This window comes from Camarhynchus parvulus, chromosome 26 (genome assembly GCF_901933205.1).
Source record: "Camarhynchus parvulus chromosome 26, STF_HiC, whole genome shotgun sequence".
NCBI classification, from domain to species: Eukaryota; Metazoa; Chordata; class Aves; order Passeriformes; family Thraupidae; genus Camarhynchus; species Camarhynchus parvulus.
Genome location: NC_044596.1, coordinates 3367908 through 3383928, shown reverse-complemented (window position 1 = coordinate 3383928; position 16021 = coordinate 3367908). Strand labels below are relative to the sequence as shown.

The following is a 16021-nucleotide window of genomic DNA, read 5'->3' as shown; positions in this document are numbered from 1 at the left end:
ACAGGCTGGGGAAGGTGGACATTCAGGACATCATTTCATGGTGGGCTTGATGATCTCAGAGGGCTTTTCCAACCTTAATTATCAATTCTGTGATTCTTGGGCACTGCTGCCTGTGCCTGGGATGTGTCTGAAGCCACTGGGTTACCTCAGTCCCAGCTCCAGGTTAATGGGGTTTCTGCCTCCAAACAGGAAAACTTGGTGGTTTTATATTATTTTCGCAGTTTTTAAAGGTATTTTCCAGTGCCTTTATTTAAATTCTCACATTTCAACAAAAGAATTTAATCCCACCCGGCTGCAGGTGCCACAGGCTGGGGTAGGTGGACGTTCAGGGGTAATTGAACCTCAGAACAACGAAGCAAACTGGGAGCTGGGGATTTAGGGTGAGTTTGAGGTGCTAATTCCTCAGATACTGAGGGCAGAACTTCTGCAAGAGGGTTGGGATGGTCCCCGTTTGGTGACCAGCATCAGGGGGGATTTTACTGATTTTGGTCGTTTCAATGGGTGGATGTAAACCTGTAGGGACAGCAGAGCAGCTGGGGAGTGTCTGGTTTTTAAACTGAGCAGGAGGGCTCAGTTTGGCTCCTCAGCAGTGGCCACAGGCCGGGGTGAGCTCAGGAACCCAGGCGGCTGCTCAGGAACTCACTGAGTCACACAAGGCAAATATTTTCCCCCTTTGATTTTCACCCTGAGAAAAATCTTGAGCTGACCTTGTTAATCCCACGTGTTGCAAACCTCCCCCTGTCCTTTATCGGGTTTCGGGATAGTGTTACCAGCTTAGCACCTCTGGCTGCTCCTGCCAGCATCCTGCCTGGCACCGTGCCGCCCTGCCCGCTCTCCTGGCCTTCCTGGCTGTGCCAGGGCTGCCCGGCCAGCAGGACACCCTGCGCAGAGGGATGGAGGGAGGAGAAAAGCTGGAGGTCTGTAGCTGGCTGCTGCACATCTGTGATGTGTGCCGGACAGGATTTTTGCATGGAGGTTATGCTACTGGAGATCCTGCCGGCTCCTGAGGCTGCAGCATCCTTCACAGCCCTGATCCCATGTCTGGAATGATGCACAAAGTGCTGGGGCACTGCTCAGCTGGAGCCCAGCAGCTCAGAGCCTGCCCAGGGCTCTGCAGAGAGCAAGGTCTGACCCCAGGGTGCTGCACACCTGTGATGTGTGCCGGACAGGATTTTTGCATGGAGGTTATGCTACTGGAGATCCGGCTCCTGAGGCTGCAGCATCCTTCACAGCCCTGATTTCTGCATCTGGAATGATGCACAAAGTGCTGGGGCACTGCTCAGCTGGAGCCCAGCAGCTCAGAGCCTGCCCAGGGCTCTGCAGAGAGCAAGGTCTGACCCCAGCCCTGCCTGTCCTGCCCAGAGCATCCAGCCGGACCCTGAGCCAAGCCTGCAGCTCCCACCTGGCTCCAGCTCCTGCTGCTCACAGGTTCCAGCCCCCACAGCAGCGCTGGGCCGTGCCAGAGGTGCCCAGCCCCACTCAGGGAGCTTCCCCTCCCCTGAGGGCGTTTGTGTGACCTGCTCAGCCCGGGGTGTCCAAATTGCTAAAACAGATCAGGTTTTTGTTTGCCAGCGCTGGGAGCTGCTGGGAGAAGGGTGTGATGAGAAACAACATCGCTGCTGGCACGGGCAGTGCCCAGCCCCGTGTCCCAACAGCCCCGGAGGGTGCCAGGGTGGGCTGGGGGGTGCTGGGTGTGAGGGGGGCTCCGGGCAGGCACGGGGTGGGGAAGGGGCGTCCAGAACGTGGGGAGGAAATAGTTAATGCCCCTCTACTCACAATAGGAAGGGACAAATCCTCTCGCCGGCCCGGTGCCCAAATAAACAGGCGGAGCGTTGCGTAAGGACGAGGGTGGGAACGGTCCGAGGGTGGGAATTGAACTGGCCGTTCTCTCCAGACGGGCGCCCCAGCCCCAGCTCCAGCTCGAGTTCCAGCCCCATATCCACCTCCACCTCCATCTCCATCTTCAGCCCCACCTCCATCTCCAGCCCCATCTCCATCATCTCAGCCCCATCTCCATCTCCAGTCCCAGCCCCATCTCCATCCCCAGCCCCATCTCCAGCCCCAGCCCCATCTCCATCTCCAGCTCCAGCCCCATTTCCATCTCCATCTCCAGCCCCATTTCCATCTCCATCTCCAGCCCCATTTCCATCTCCATCTCCAGCCCCATCTCCATCTCCAGCCCCATCTCCACAGCCCCAACTCCCCCCGTGCCCAGCCCTCGCTCAGGTTTTGCCCTTCCTGAGCCCACCTGCCGTGCCCTGCCCTGCCCCATGGGCAGCCCGGGTGATGCCAGGGCAGCCTCCGGGACTCTCTGTGGCACCACTGCAGTCACTGGGGGGGGATGGCGGAGGGCAGGAGGTTCCTGGTGACCTCCCTGGGGATCTGAGTCCGTCCAGCCCGGCCAGGGGGATGCTGCAGCCCCAGTGGAGCGGGGACAGGGGCGGGGAGGTGCCCGGGATGGTTCAGGAGGGAAGCGGGAGCCGCACTCGGCTCTGCTCCCAGCGGGCTCCCTCTGCCGACAGCTGCCCCGGCCACGCCACCTCTGCGCACCCACTCCGCACCTCCTCCTCCTCCTCCCCTGACCCAAAATTTACACTGGAAAATAAAATAAAATAAAATAAAATAAAATAAAATAAAATAAAATAAAATAAAATAAAAAAATATAAATAAAAAATAAAATAAAATAAAATAAAATCCAATTAAAATAAAATAAAATACAATAAAAGATCAAATAAAATAAAATAAAATAAAAATCATAATAAAGTAAAATAAAATAAAACAAAATAAAATATAAATTTTTTTAAAATAAAATAAACCAAAACAAAATATAAAATAAAATATTAAAAAATAAAATAAACCAAACCAAAATAAACCAAACCAAAATAAAACAAAATAAAATAAAGAAAAGAAAAGAAAAGAAAAGAAAAGAAAAGAAAAGAAAAGAAAAGAAAAGAAAAGAAAAGAAAAGAAAAGAAAAGAAAAGAAAAGAAAAGAAAAGAAAAGAAAAGAAAAGAAAAGAAAAGAAAAGAAAAGAAAAGAAAAGAAAAGAAAAGAAAAGAAAAGAAAAGAAAAGAAAAGAAAAACCCCAGACCCAAAATGCGTCCTCCAGCCCTAACAAGCTGAACAGACTCAGGGAGGGAAGCCTGCAGCCCTCACCCCAGCTTCCTGCTGCAGGACCTGGGGAGCATTTTACAACACATAAATATAAATAAAAATGAAATATTTAATTTCCTTTAAAAAAACAAAAAAGAGTACCCTTGACAAAGTGCTTTTTTGAGAATCCTCCCCAGTGAGGCAGGAGGGGGAAGGTGTTTGATGGGGGATATGCATGAGAGGAGGGGAAACTGAGGCACAGAACAGTTGTCTCTGCAGTGGCAGGTCCCTGTGCCGAGGCCACCAGCCCAACTGTCCCCTCAGGGCAGCCTGTACCACCCTGGGAGCCGGGGGGCCACCAGGCTGTGCCCTGGGGAGGGTCACCCGTGGTGCCAAGGACTCTGAGAGGCATCGGGAGCATCCCTGGCACCATCACCACAGGGACATCGAGGGGATGGGCACAGGGCCACCACCGTGACACTGAGGTGGTGGAGAGCAGCTCCAGAGCCGTGGCAAGCAGCAAATCCCGGCATGAGCAGGCAGCTGGCCCTGGTGTGCCCAGCCCTGGTGTGCCCAGCCCTGGTGTGCCCAGCCCTGGTGTGCCCTGGTGTGCCCAGCCCTGGTGTGCCCAGCCCAGGTGTGCCCAGCCCTGGCACGGCCCCAGTGTGCCCAGCCCTGGCACTGCCAGTCCCCATGGGCAGCTGGGGTGGGCAGCGGGCACCGACACCGGGCAGGGCTCCATCCAGCGGCCCCGAGGTCAGCAGCAGCTCTGCTTGGGCTTGTCATTGGGAGTGAGCTTGATGGAGTCGGTTAAATAACTCTCAAAAATCCCTTTGTACTGGAAAAGAAGCGGAGAAGGGAAAGGATGAGCGAGCGCAGCTCCGGGCCAGCCTGAGCGGCCCCGCTCAAGTTCAGCCCTGAGCTTGTGGCTACCGGCGAAATGCAGGCAAAAGCCACCTAGCGCAGGGCTTGGGGACACCAGTGTCGCCGTGGCACGGCCGCTAGAGGCCAGTGCTGGCGCGCTGTGGGTTCCCATCGCTGCGGGAAAGCACACGGCAATTCCTACTCCTGTTGATTTAGGACCAGGCATTGCTGCGTTTCTCATTCCCGGGGCCCTCCCTTGCAGCAGGAGCTGTTCCATATGGGAGGATCTGTCAGACTAATCCCGGTTTTACCCCAAATCCTCCCCCAGCGCAGCTCGGAGCTGGGGGGTGCTCACCGTGCTCAGCGCCTGCTTCGCCAGGGTCTCGAAAGCCTCGGCCACGTTGATGTTGTTCTTGGCACTGACCTCGAAATAGGGGATGTCCTTCTCCTTGCACCAGGCTGAGGCCGTCTCCTTGGGCACCTGAGGGATGGGAGGATGGAGCCACAGCTCAGGGAGGGGACAGGGGACCCTCCTCACCCATCCAGGCACTGCTGGGTGAGCTACAGCTCAGGGATGGACAGGGGACCTCCCTCACCCATCCAGGCACTGCTGGGATGGGAAGATGGAGTCACAGCTCAGGGAGGGGACCCTTCTCACCCATCCAGGCACTGCTGGGTGAGCCACAGCTCAGGGAGAGGACAGGGGACCCTCCTCACCATCCAGGCACTGCTGGGATGGGAAGGATGGAGCCACAGCTCAGGGAGAGGACAGGGGACCCTCCTCACCATCCAGGCACTGCTGGGTGAGGGGGGTGCTGGCAGGGCCTGAGGTTGTCATTCCTGCTGCCCCTGGTAGGGACAGTCTGTGCCCCAAAGAGCAGCAGGAGGATGTTGCTCATCCCCTCCCAGAGTGCTGGGGGAGGTGGCAGCTCCCTGCCTGGAGCTCTGGTTTGTGTGAGGACAGGGAAAAGGCTGGTTCTGAGGTGAAGGATCTGCCCTCAAAGCCATCAGGACCCTACAGCATCCCAATCATGGAATTGTTTAGGTTGGAAAAGACTCTTAAGACCATCAAATCCAGCACTAAACCATGTCCCCAAGTGCACAGCTGTACAAGTTTTAAATCCCTGCAGGGGTGGTGACCCCTGCTCTCCCTCCTCCACCCTTACCTGCCGGTCACTGAGGTCTATCTTGTTCCCCAGCACCACCATGGGGAAATCCTGCTCCCTGGGAATGACCTTCTCCAGGAAATCATCTCTCCAGTTGTCCAGGGCCTCAAAGGACTCCCTGTCTGTCACGTCGAAGGCCAGCATGCAGCCGTCTGAGCCTTTGTAGAAGGTCGACACCATGGACCGGAACCGCTCCTGTCCCCCCGTGTCCCAGATCTAGGGCAGAAGAGGGCACGTGACAGGGGCAGGGTGGGTGCTGCAGCCCACAGGAGCAGCTTTAGGGGGTGCTGAGCCCCCAGAGCTCCTGTGGGATTCCAGTGCAGTTCATGGATGCTGAAAATTGGGCTCTGAAAATCAGCTTGAAAATCAGGCTCGGAAAATCAGCTCTGAAATTTGGGCTCTGAAAATCAGCTTGAAAATCAGGCTCTGAAAATCAGGCTCTGAAAATCAGCTTGAAAATCGGCTCTGAAAATCAGGCTCTGAAATATGAGCTCTGAAATTTGGGCTCTGAAAATCAGCTTGAAAATCAGGCTCTGAAAATCAGGCTCAGAAAATCAGCTCTGAAATTTGGGCTCTGAAAATCGGCTTGGAAAATCGGGCTCTAAAGATCAGCTCTGAAAATGGGGCTCTGAAAATCACCTCTGAATATTGGGCTCTGAAAATCAGGCTCTGAAAAATTTGGCTCTGAAAATCAGCTCTGAAATTTGGGCTCTAAAGATCAGCTCTGAAAATGGGGCTCTGAAAATCACCTCTGAATATTGGGCTTTGAAAATCAGGCTCTGAAAAATCAGGCTCTGAAAATCAGCTCTGAAATCTGGGCTCTGAAAGCCAGCTTGAAAATCAGACTCCAAAAATCAGGCTCTGAAATTCAGCTCTGACAATCAGCTCTGACAATCAGGCTCTGCACCTCATGACCGTGGTGGCACTCGGGCCCAGCAGTCCAGGGTGGGACACACAGAGCTGGGATCAGGGTGGGCACCGCGGGCAGTGCCAGCTCACCCCGCTCACCTGCAGCTTCAGGGGGGTGCTGTCCACGGCCAGGACCTTGGTGAGGATGCTGGCGCCCAGCGTGGTGCGGTAATCCTCGTAGAACGTCTTGTGCACGTACTGGTGCAGCAGGGAGGTCTTGCCCACGCTGGGGACGAGGAAAGGGGCACTGGTGAGGCTTTGCCCAGCCCAGGGGTGGGCAGGGGACACCCAGCACATGCAGGGAGCTTCCCTGCCTCTCCAGCTCCTTACCCCAGAGCTCCGATGATGATGATCTTCAGATCCACCTTCTTGCTGGCATCCATGGACAGGCCCTGGGGGCGAGTGGGGCACACGGGGCTGCGGGGATGGCACCTGGGTGAGCCCTGGGGTCCTGTCCCTGCTGCCACCCCGGGATGTGCCCTCACCGTGCCAGCATCATGCCCGTGCCATGCCGGCACAGAAAAGCCCCCCCGTGCCAAGCCCGGCCCACGTCCCCGCCCGCTCCCGAGGAGCCGCAGCACGCCCAGACTCGCCGCTTCATCACCATTCAAAGCTGCCGGGGGCCACTTCCCTGCTTCTCCCACCCCCTCTCCAGCGCAGTCCCTCCCCCTAGGCCTGGCACGCACGCCTGGGGTCCTGCTGAAAATTAAATTTATTAAAGAAGAGCCCATCCAGAAGGAATTCCTTGGTGCCTCAAGCGCAGCCCAGGGAGCATCCCCGCCCAGGAGCACCCCGAAATGTCCCCCCAGGGTGTGTCCCCATTATGTCCCAGTGTCCCCACATGCTCTGAACCTGGCCAGGACCCCTGAAACCCCCTCCTCAGGTGGCACCAGCATCCCCCAGCAGCCGCAGCAGCCCCATCCCCACGGCAGCGCCAAGGCACGGATGGAAACGCTGGCAGCCTCATCCCTGCATTTTTCCCTGATGCGCTGGCCAGCCCTGCGCCATTGCCCCTTGGAACACCAGCGGGGATCTCCCAGCTCCAAAGCTCAGCTCTGAAATCAGGCTCTGAAACCAGGCTCTGAAACCAGGCTCTGAAACCAGGCTCCCCCCTGCCCCCTGTGCCCCCCGTGCCCAGCCGCGGGCAGCATCCTGGGCACAGGCACGGCCTCGTGTCTCAGCACACACAAACTTCCCGGTGCTTCCGCCAGCTTGTCGGGACTCCAGATGTTTCTAAACTCAAAATGGAGTTTCCCCTCGCTGCTGCTCCGCGGCTCTGCGCTGCCCCCAGGACTCACCTGCGGAGCACTCACCTGCCGGGCAGCCGCGGCTCCCGGCTCCGCTGCAGCCGGCCCGGGGAGGGGAGAGGAGAGGCGAGAGAGGAGGATCCGGGAAGGGGCGGCCGATGCCGGCCCTCCCGGGGAAGGCGGCTACGGGGCCCCGCTCCGTGACATCAGCAGAAAGGGGCCGAGATGCCGGCGGGGCTGGAGGAGCCGCGGGCGGGCGCTGGGGTGTCCATGGATTTGCCGAGTGTCCCCGGCTCGGGGTCCGGTGGGGAAGGTGAACAAGGTTCTGGAGTTTGGGATGGACTTTTGGCCTCTCTGGCTCAGAATCCCCTCGGTTCCTTTAAAAGGGTTTTCTGACCCTTTATCTGCGTCCCCGCTGGGGAATCGTTGAGTGATGAGGACAAAAGCCGGGCGGGGCTCTGGCAGCATCCCTGGAGCCGTGCCGGACTTTGCTACGATATCGTGGGATGGGATAAACGGATCTGGGAGCTGGGCACGGGCGAGGAGGGGCTGGGGTCCCTCTGAGGAGCTCTGTGTGGCTCCTTTTCCAGGCAGGAGAGGGGCAGGGTGGGGATCACGAGCATTTCCAGCCCCTCATGTCACATCCCTGCAGCCCCCAGCCCTCAGGGGTCCCACCCAGCGCCCACAGGCCCCCCAGAAACACCCCAAAAAGAGGGAACAGAGCTGGTGAGGTCTGCAGGACAGGGTGTTCAATCAGTACATGGGATTTTGGGGATCTCAGCTGCCCCCGTGGAGCAATCCCAGCACCAGGGCTCTTTGGAGTGGGAGAACCTGCTTGGCCACGGCTGCAAAGGCAGAGCTCTGCTTCCCAACGTGCCAGGGCAGGTCCTGTGCCTTTGCCAAGCATTCTGTAGTATTTGGCTTTGCAGTGGGAGCGGGGTGTCCCCCATCTGTGAACCCTCCCTCATCCTGAACCAGCAGCCCCCCAGCTGATGGTGGTCCCATGCCCAGGTTTTGGGGTCCCTCCAAGACCACTGGGTTTTGCTGTTCCACTTCCAGCACTTTTGTAGATTTTTTTCCCCCCTTGCAGACCCTGATGGGATGTCAGGGAGGATCACTGCACCCAGCAGGACAAACCTTCCTCCCCCTCTTCTCCAGGTGTAATTCTGGGACCTGTCTGGCCAGAAAAATCTGTTTTTCCCCCCAGAGGGCAGGCACTGGGAGGAGCTGGGCTGAGGCAGGAGAACCTGAGCCAATTCTCACCAGTGGTGGGTAAAAGGCTGACATTTCCCTGGAGCAGCTCTCTCCTAATCCCCGTTTTCAGCTCCTTTCCACCATCCTGCTTCACCTTTGCTCCTGCACAGAGAATTTCTTGTTCAACCTCCCCCCACAACAACTTCTGCCCTCGTTCCTCTTGCGTTTCCCTGGTGGGATGGGGGATTGCTCACCCTATCAGATGATCAAAGCCTCTCCATGCTGCTGGGGCTGGGGTTTGTGGTCAATCCCAAACTGCAGCTGATGCCCATGGCCACTTCTGCTTTTAGCCAGGGTGGCTGTACCCACCAGGGTGCATCAGCCCTATCTCTGGCTTTCGTTTGATTTCACAGGAAAAGGGATTTTCCCGAAGTCCCTGCTCTCCTAATGCCCCCTGGGCTGAGATTCTGCCTGGATGAAGGCAGTGGGAGCAGGGGTGGGGAGGAGGTGATGGCCAAGGCGCCACTCTGCAGCTCCAGTGACCACAGCTGCAGTCCTGTCCTGGCTGCTCCCCCCTGTCAGCAGTTCTGAGGAAAAGGCGTGGGTTTTGTGGCCTGTGACTGTGAGGGGGGTGATGAAACCCAGGCTGGGGCTGGCACAGCTGGGGGAAAGGCTGATGGGAACAAGGAGAGGATGGCCTGTGCCCTGCAGGGCCATGGGAGTGAGGGAAAGGGAAGGAAGCAAAGGGCATCCAAGTGTTCCCTGCACTGCTCAGCCTCCCTGGGGGACAGCAGGGTCACTCTTTATTGGGGTGCTCGCATTTGTTTGAGCAACTTCCCCCCCAAACCTGTCAAGAGAGCACAGAATGCCCTGAGATCCCAAAAACAAAGCAGCAGAGCAGTCCTGGGCAACTCCAGGCCAGACCAGCCCTCACTGCCAGCTGCTCTTTGGGGACACTGGGTGGCCCCTGTCATGCTGGGGGTGCCCGATGCTCCCCCCCAGCCCCTGGGCTCGTGCTCAGCAGCACCTTGGCATGCTAAGGGTTAAGGTGGAAGATGGACAGGAGACCTTTGTCCAGCAGCCCCAGCACCTTATCTGGGACTGCAGCAGGGGTAAAGTCAACACAGGAAACGTCACAGAGCCCACGCTGGTCAGTGGCACAATCAGTGCCTCTGGGTAAGGCAGATATCTCCTTTGATTGCAAACCACAAGGCTCAGCCGCAAAGTTTACAAGCAGATCTGAGTATTCCAGAGCTCCCAGACCCAGCCCTGAAGGCTGCTCTGCTCTGGGAAGGATGGAGCAGCCACCAAGCTGGGCTGGGACATGGACACGCCAGCAGCGCTTCAGGGTCACTGGGGAAAACAGAGCAAAGGCCTGGATAAAAATAACCTTTTTTGTGCTTCCCTTTCTCGCTGCCTCAGGGCGCATCACTCGTGAGCCACTGCCACTCCACTGTCACACTCTGTCAGCAAGTCACATGTGCCACGGTGACTCCTGGGGACCCCCATGGCCAGCAGCCCCCCACAGCCCCCCACTCTTTGAGCCAGCCCAGGGCTCAGCAGCTGCTTTGCCCTTTTTGCTTCAAGGACCCACCAAGCACAGTTTGTTGTGAGTTCCCCAAGGGAATCAAAGCGAAATTCACTGGAAATCACCGGTGGCTCTGGGAGTTTTGTGGCACAGAAAGAGCCCCAGGGTCTTTCCTGTCTCCTTGTTTCTTTCTTGTTTACCAGCCCCAGCTGAGGAAAGGTGCATTCCCAGCGCTCCCTCAGCCCCTGTCCTGCCCCTGGGATGGCCACAGCCACCTCCAGGGATTTCTGCTCTACCTGGGCAAAGCATCCCCTTCTTTCTGCCCCTGTGGAAATTCCAGTGCCATGGATCACCCAGGGAGGAGAGCAGGGCACGGGCAAGGAGGATTTAACCCTCAGCATAAACCTTTGAGATGTGCAGAATTTCTGCTGGGCTGCTGCTGACAGAAGCATGAAAAGTTTGGGTTTATTGACATTTTTATTGGCTCAGGATTCAAAAAGAGGAAATGTGCAGAGCAGATCACAGAGCTGCTCAAGACATGTTTATATCACAGTGTTCTGGTGCGGACTGAACCTCTGCTGGGCTCTTCACTGCATCCCTGGGGATGTCTTCATCCCCCTGGGGACACTGAGGAGGACAGGGTGACATCCACTGCCCTGCCAAGGTCCGTTCCTCTCCTGCCCCACAGAAGTCACAGCCCTAAGGGACAGCAGGGGCCAACCCCACCATGTTATTCCCACGGTCGAAGACGGAGTAGAACTGACGGATGAAAACATCTCCCAAAATCCAGAGGGGTCCTGTGGGAGGGGGGATGTCGCTGCCCTGGAAGCCACTGGTGCAGAAAGCCATGCCATCAGCATCCTCCTGGAGGAGGAGAAGTGGAAAGCTGGGGATGAAGCTGAGAGCCTCGTGCACATGGAAACAACCAGGAATGATGGCAAAGCAGAAACTGGCGAGGTTTGTCACCCTTGGGGACACACTGCCAGCTCCTGGCGTGGGGCTGGGCCACCTTTGCCACTGGAGCAGCTGGGATTTGGGGTTGAGGGAGTCACAGCCATACCACAAGGGTGTAAGCCTGGGCGCTGAGCGTGTAGGGCAGCCCGTTGATGGTGAAGGTCAGGTCAGGCATCACGCTGAGGTTGCTGCACTCCACGGCATACTGGAACAGAGCTGGGGGCTCAGGGGCTGCCCAGGGGGTCTCTTCCAGCAGGGAAGGGTCCCCAAGCTTTGTCCCCTCCTGTCCCCACCCTGGTTCTCACCTCTCCATCCACAGACACAGCCCCAATGAGGTTTTGCAGTTTTTTGATCTCCTTGGTAGGACCCACGATGAGCGACGTCCCGGTGTCCACGATGGCCTGGCAGCCATTGGCACAAAAGGTCGCTGTCCCACCCAACTGGATGCTGGAAGAGAAGGAGCAGGAGGGATTTGTTGTGCTCTGCCAGCCCTGCCCTGCCCTGCCCTCCCTCCCGCCCAGCACCACTCACTTGTCCAGCTGGATCTGCCAGTAGCCCTGCTGGGTGACTGGCACCCAGTTCAGGGTGCCCGTGAAGCGGGAGGTGTCATAGCCCCCAAAAAGCACCTCTCCTCCCTGGGGGGAGTCAGGGTTCCTGCAGGGAGGAGGAGGAGACATCAGGGAATTTTGCCCATTTAGTATGAATTTACCCCAGCTTTCTCCCCACACATGCTGCAAGGCCAGAGGTCTGCAATGCTCAATCTGGTACCAAATCCCTTTCATTATCTCAGTACAATATCTGTATTTTAGCACCCCCTCCTGCTCCCTGAAGCAATGCCAGGCTCCAAGCAGCATCCCAGAGCAAAGCCATGTCCGTACGAGCTCATGTAGATGAAGAAAATGGGCAGCTCCACCAAATTTTGGCAGGAGGAGGACACATGAGGGAATTTTGTTCATTTAGCATGAATTTACCCCAACTTTCTCCCCACACATGCTGCAAGGCCAGAGGTCTGCAATGCTCAATCTGGTACCAAATCCCTTTCATTATCTCAGTACAATATCTGTATTTTAGCAGCCCCTCCTGCTCCCTGAAGCAATGCCAGACTCCAAGCAGCATCCCAGAGAAAAGCCATGTCCGTACGAGCTCATGTAGACGGAGAAAAGGGGCAGCTCCACCAAATTTTGGGCCATCATGTTGTCGAAGACAGGGGTGACCCCATCCACGGCCAGGGAGGGATAAGCCAGCCCCAGGATCCCATCGAACTCAGCATCCAGGAAGGCTTTTCCCGGCTCACTGATGCTCTCTGCAAACTGCTGGTTGCTCACGGCCAGACCCTCGACCTGCAGGGAGGAGGGGGTTCCATGGGGGGGCTGAGTCCATGGGCAAGCCCCAGGCACATTGTCCAGAGCAGGACAACCCAAAGGTCACTCACGGCTACTTGGTCAGATCCGATGATCCCCGTCAGGCTCCCGGTGCCGTACTGGATGGAGAAGGGGGTCCCTATCACCTGGTAGGTGCTGGACTGGGTTGGTTGGAACCTGGTGTGCTCAGCTGGGGAAGGAAATGGGATCTGTCACCAGAAATGTCTTTTTTTTTTTTTTTTTTTGCATGGCCACAGCTGCCAGGAGCTCCCAGTGAGGTGAAATGATGGTGCAGCATGGTGTCACCAAAACTCCTGGTTATGGGAGTTCTGCTGAGGGACATGCTGGGGTTTTGAGGGGGGAGAAAACCTCTCCCATTTCAGTCTGATGAAGGGTGCAAGGGCTCTTAGGGAGAGCAGGATCAGCAGCATTTAATGAGTCCTGAGATGAGCACTGCTGTCCCTGGTTACAGCCAGCAGCAGCCTCACAGCACTGCGGGATCCAGTCCCATTCCCCAATGCCCTGCAGGATCCAGTCCCATTCCCCAATGCCCTGTGAGATCCAGTCCCATTCCCCAATTCCCTGCAGGATCCAGTCCCATTCCCCAATTCTCTGCAGGATCCAGTCCCATTCCCCAATTCCCTGCAGGATCCAGTCCCATTCCCCAATTCCCTGTGGGATCCAGTCCCATTCCCCAATTCCCTGCAGGATCCAGTCCCATTCCCAATTCCCACTGGGCTCGGCGGCAGCCCTGGGGCTGATTGGGGATGCTCTGGTCCCTCTGGGCTCTCTGGGGCTGGCTGATCTCTGACAGCCCCAAAAAACCACATTTGTCCCCTGCTGAGCTGTCACCCCATGCTTTCACCACTGGATTTCTGTCACTTTTAGGAGGGTCCCCATGGCCTCTCTGGGGTCAGGGGCTCCCCACTCACCACAGGCTTTGCTGACACAGTAGACAGAAGGCACCCAGAGGTTGGAGGAGCCCGTGTCGAACACCACGGTGAAATTCTGGGGTGGTGTCCCGATGGAGATCTGCCCAAAATACTCCATCTGCCAAAGAGGGGGGGCAGAGAGCACCGTGAGCCACCAGCACAGCCAGAAATGCCAGCAAAACAGAGCCTGGGGTGTCTGCAGGGCACAGATGGGGCTCAGTATTTGATCTGTGCCGTGCCAGGTGGAATAAAGGAGACAAATATTTAAGGAGCAGCAATGGGGACTGAGGACTAAAGGCAGCATGTTGGGTACAGGACTCTGCCTCTTCCTGGCAAGGCTGGGCCCTGAGGGGACCCTCATCACCAGGCAGGGCTTTGGGGACGGGGGAATTGGGGAATGGGATTGTCCTGGGGAGCTCCCTCCACCTCTGTGGGGGGCTCTGCCCTGAATAACTTGAATTTTGGAGTAAACCTGTCCCCAGGGGGGCGGGCAGAGCGCGGCAGGGAGGGAAGGGGCTGGCAGTGCCTGCCATGAATGCCCTCCCTTGTCCTCCTGCTGACATCCCCGGGACAAAGGGCCGGGCAGGCAGCGAGCCCTGGCACGCCGGGCACTGCCTGGAGCCGCGGGGTGTGTGGGCAGCGCTCGGGCACTGCTCGGGCAAACTGAGGGTGCTCCCAGCCCTGCTCACGTCCAGGTAGTTGATGAGGGGCTCGTTGGTCTCCGAGAAAGCGGCGCAGTCCTCGCTGCTCGCGTCCGGCGCGTCCCGGGCCCTCCAGAGGTGCGAGAGCTGCCCCCGCTCCCGCAGCAGCTTCCGCAGCGAGCGGCGCCGGCTCAGGGGCACCCTGCGGGAAGGGCCTGGTCACTGCCCTGGGTGCCCATCCTGAGGGTGCTGGGCACTGCCCTGAGGGTGCTGCGCCCTCCCTGAGGGTGCTGTGCCCTCCCTGAGGGTGATGTGCCCTCCCTGAGGGTGCTGTGCCCTCCCTGAGGGAGCTGCGCCCGCCCTGAGGGCGCCGTGACCACCCTGAGGGTGCTGTGCCCATCCTGAGGGTGCTGCGCCCACCCTGAGGGTGCTGGGCACTGCCCTGAGGGTGCCGTGAGCACCCTGAGGGTCCTGGGCACTCCTGTGGGTGCTGCCCATGTCCTGCGCCCACCCTGAAGGTCCTGGGCACTCCTGTGGGTGCTGCCCATGTCCTACGCCCACCCTGAGGGTGCTGGGCACTGCTGTGGGTGCTGCCCACATCCTGTGCCCACCCTGAAGGTCCCCCGCCACCCTGAAGGTCCTAGTCACTCAGAAAGGTGCTGCCCATGTCCTGTGCCCAGCCTGAGGGCTCTGGTCACTCCTGTGCCCCCCCTGAGGGTCCTGGTCACTCCTGTGGGTGCCGCCCATGTCCTGAGCCCACCCAGGTTCAGAGCCCACATCCCCTCCCTGCAACAATTTCCAGCCGAGGCACAGCAGAAGAGGGGCACTGGATGTGTTTTAGGGCACAGGAAATCAAGGCCAGAGCTGGCAGGAGAGCGTGCAGTTCCTGGCAGTGCCACCGAGGGGAAGGCCCTTGGGGCTGGGCAGGGCAAGCAGGACCAAGGGCAATCCAGGCTGCTTTTCTCTGCCCTCCCTGCTTGCACAAACCCCTTCACAGCCCCTCCTGCTGCTGCCGGGCTCTGCCCAGAGGGACGGAGCACCCACAAATCCCAGCACAGTGCCACCGCTCCGGCACAGCCTGAGCTCTGCCACCCATCACAGCCCTGGCAGTGACCCCCCGGACCCTGGCGACCCTGGGGACTCTGGGGACCCCCTTACCTCCTCAGGGCGCTGGCCAGGGCCAGGCAGAGCGCGGCGAGGAGCAGCAGACGCCTCATGGTGGGCATGGTGGCTGTGCCCGCCGTGGTGCCGCTCTTATAGCCACGGTGCCAAGCTCGATAAGGGCCCTGCCAGAGTCAACACCGGGCTCGGGCACCCACAATGAATCACTGGCCACAGCCCAGTCACTCCGGGGTCACGTTTGCTTTTCTGGGTGAGGACGGTGCTGGGGGGCCTGTGGGAGCTGAGCAGGGGAGGGTTTGGCTGATCGTGGGGCAGTGGAGATCCCACAGAGGGAGCAGAATGGGGTCCCCATCCCAGCACCGGTTCCCATCCCACCACCATTTTGGTGGAAACCCCCCAAAATGCTTTGGAGGAACATTTGCCTTCTCCTTCACCCCACAGCCCCTCCCCAGGGAGCTGCCCGTGGCCGTGGGGTGCCCCAAAGCCCGGCAGCTGCCGGGAGGTGCAGGAAAGGGATGTGTTTGTACCACCGACCTAATTTTAAAAGGCAAAGCCTAATTAGCAGTGATGAACAGCTCCGGGAATCCTCAACTTTCCCTTCCAAAGGCCGGGAAGGAGCAGCTTTCCACGGGAGACAGCTCCTGGTGCTCCGCAGGCGTTAATGGGCTCGTCCTCTGTGGGTTTTGTTTTATCCGGGTCTCATTAAAGCCTCAGCGAGTGCAAACAGAAATGCTGATGAACAAATAAAGCCTTCAGACGCGGGGAGAGTGAGTGGGGGCAGGCAGGGTTTTTCCTGCTGCCGCCATCTCCCAGGCCCTTATTTTGCACGCTGTCCTTATTTTCCATGGTTTTGGGTGCTAAAGGGGGTGTTCTGCTCAGCGAGCCCCATTCACGTGATTAACAGGCTTTAGCACGGTGCTAATCCATTTTTTGTTTGTCCCAGCGAGCCTGTTTTATCTAATTAAATTTTTTATCTAATTAAAGCCCTCGCCCAGGAAATTAAAGTCCTC

General features: G+C 57.9%; 2 protein-coding genes across 6 annotated transcripts; both read right to left on the bottom strand.

Moving 5' to 3' along the window:
- Nucleotides 1-3146: 3146 nt before the first annotated feature.
- RAB7B (RAB7B, member RAS oncogene family) lies at nucleotides 3147-7674 on the bottom strand. Of its 5 annotated transcripts, none has more exons than XR_004061395.1 (7): nucleotides 7331-7674; nucleotides 6363-6424; nucleotides 6132-6258; nucleotides 5124-5339; nucleotides 4313-4438; nucleotides 3769-3931; nucleotides 3147-3657 (listed from the first exon to the last, which is right to left on the bottom strand). XR_004061395.1 is itself a non-coding variant. In XM_030965756.1 (6 exons), the coding sequence occupies exons 2-6, from the start codon at nucleotides 6413-6415 to the stop codon at nucleotides 3851-3853; spliced, it is 603 nt and encodes a 200-aa protein (XP_030821616.1). In that variant the 5' UTR covers nucleotides 6416-6449; nucleotides 7331-7674; the 3' UTR covers nucleotides 3666-3850. The 5 variants fall into 5 exon arrangements, 1 of the variants encoding a protein (XP_030821616.1); XR_004061396.1 differs by having other exon boundaries at nucleotides 7346-7674; XR_004061393.1 differs by having other exon boundaries at nucleotides 3148-3657; nucleotides 6363-6449.
- Nucleotides 7675-10700: 3026 nt separating this feature from the next.
- Nucleotides 10701-13366, bottom strand: CTSE (cathepsin E). Its single transcript, XM_030965760.1, has 7 exons — nucleotides 13249-13366; nucleotides 12388-12506; nucleotides 12096-12295; nucleotides 11487-11609; nucleotides 11261-11402; nucleotides 11062-11160; nucleotides 10701-10865 (listed from the first exon to the last, which is right to left on the bottom strand). The coding sequence occupies exons 1-7, from the start codon at nucleotides 13364-13366 to the stop codon at nucleotides 10701-10703; spliced, it is 966 nt and encodes a 321-aa protein (XP_030821620.1).
- Between the last annotated feature and the right edge of the window lie 2655 nt (nucleotides 13367-16021).

Excerpts from the sequence above, each read along its gene's own strand:
- RAB7B (XM_030965756.1), bottom strand. The coding sequence starts at position 6,415 with ATGGATGCCAGCAAGAAGGTGGATCTGAAGATCATCATCATCGGAGCT. Across the intron at positions 4,439-5,123 it reads TAGACCTCAGTGACCGGCAG|GTGCCCAAGGAGACGGCCTC; the intron begins GTAAGGGTGGAG and ends CCCATCCCTCAG. Across the intron at positions 3,932-4,312 it reads CGAAGCAGGCGCTGAGCACG|TACAAAGGGATTTTTGAGAG; the intron begins GTGAGCACCCCC and ends CTTCTTTTCCAG.
- CTSE (XM_030965760.1), bottom strand. The coding sequence starts at position 13,366 with ATGGAGTATTTTGGGCAGATCTCCATCGGGACACCACCCCAGAATTTC. Across the intron at positions 11,161-11,260 it reads CTGTGTCTGTGGATGGAGAG|TATGCCGTGGAGTGCAGCAA; the intron begins GTGAGAACCAGG and ends GCTCTGTTCCAG. Across the intron at positions 10,866-11,061 it reads CCCAGGCTTACACCCTTGTG|GAGGATGCTGATGGCATGGC; the intron begins GTATGGCTGTGA and ends CTCCTCCTCCAG.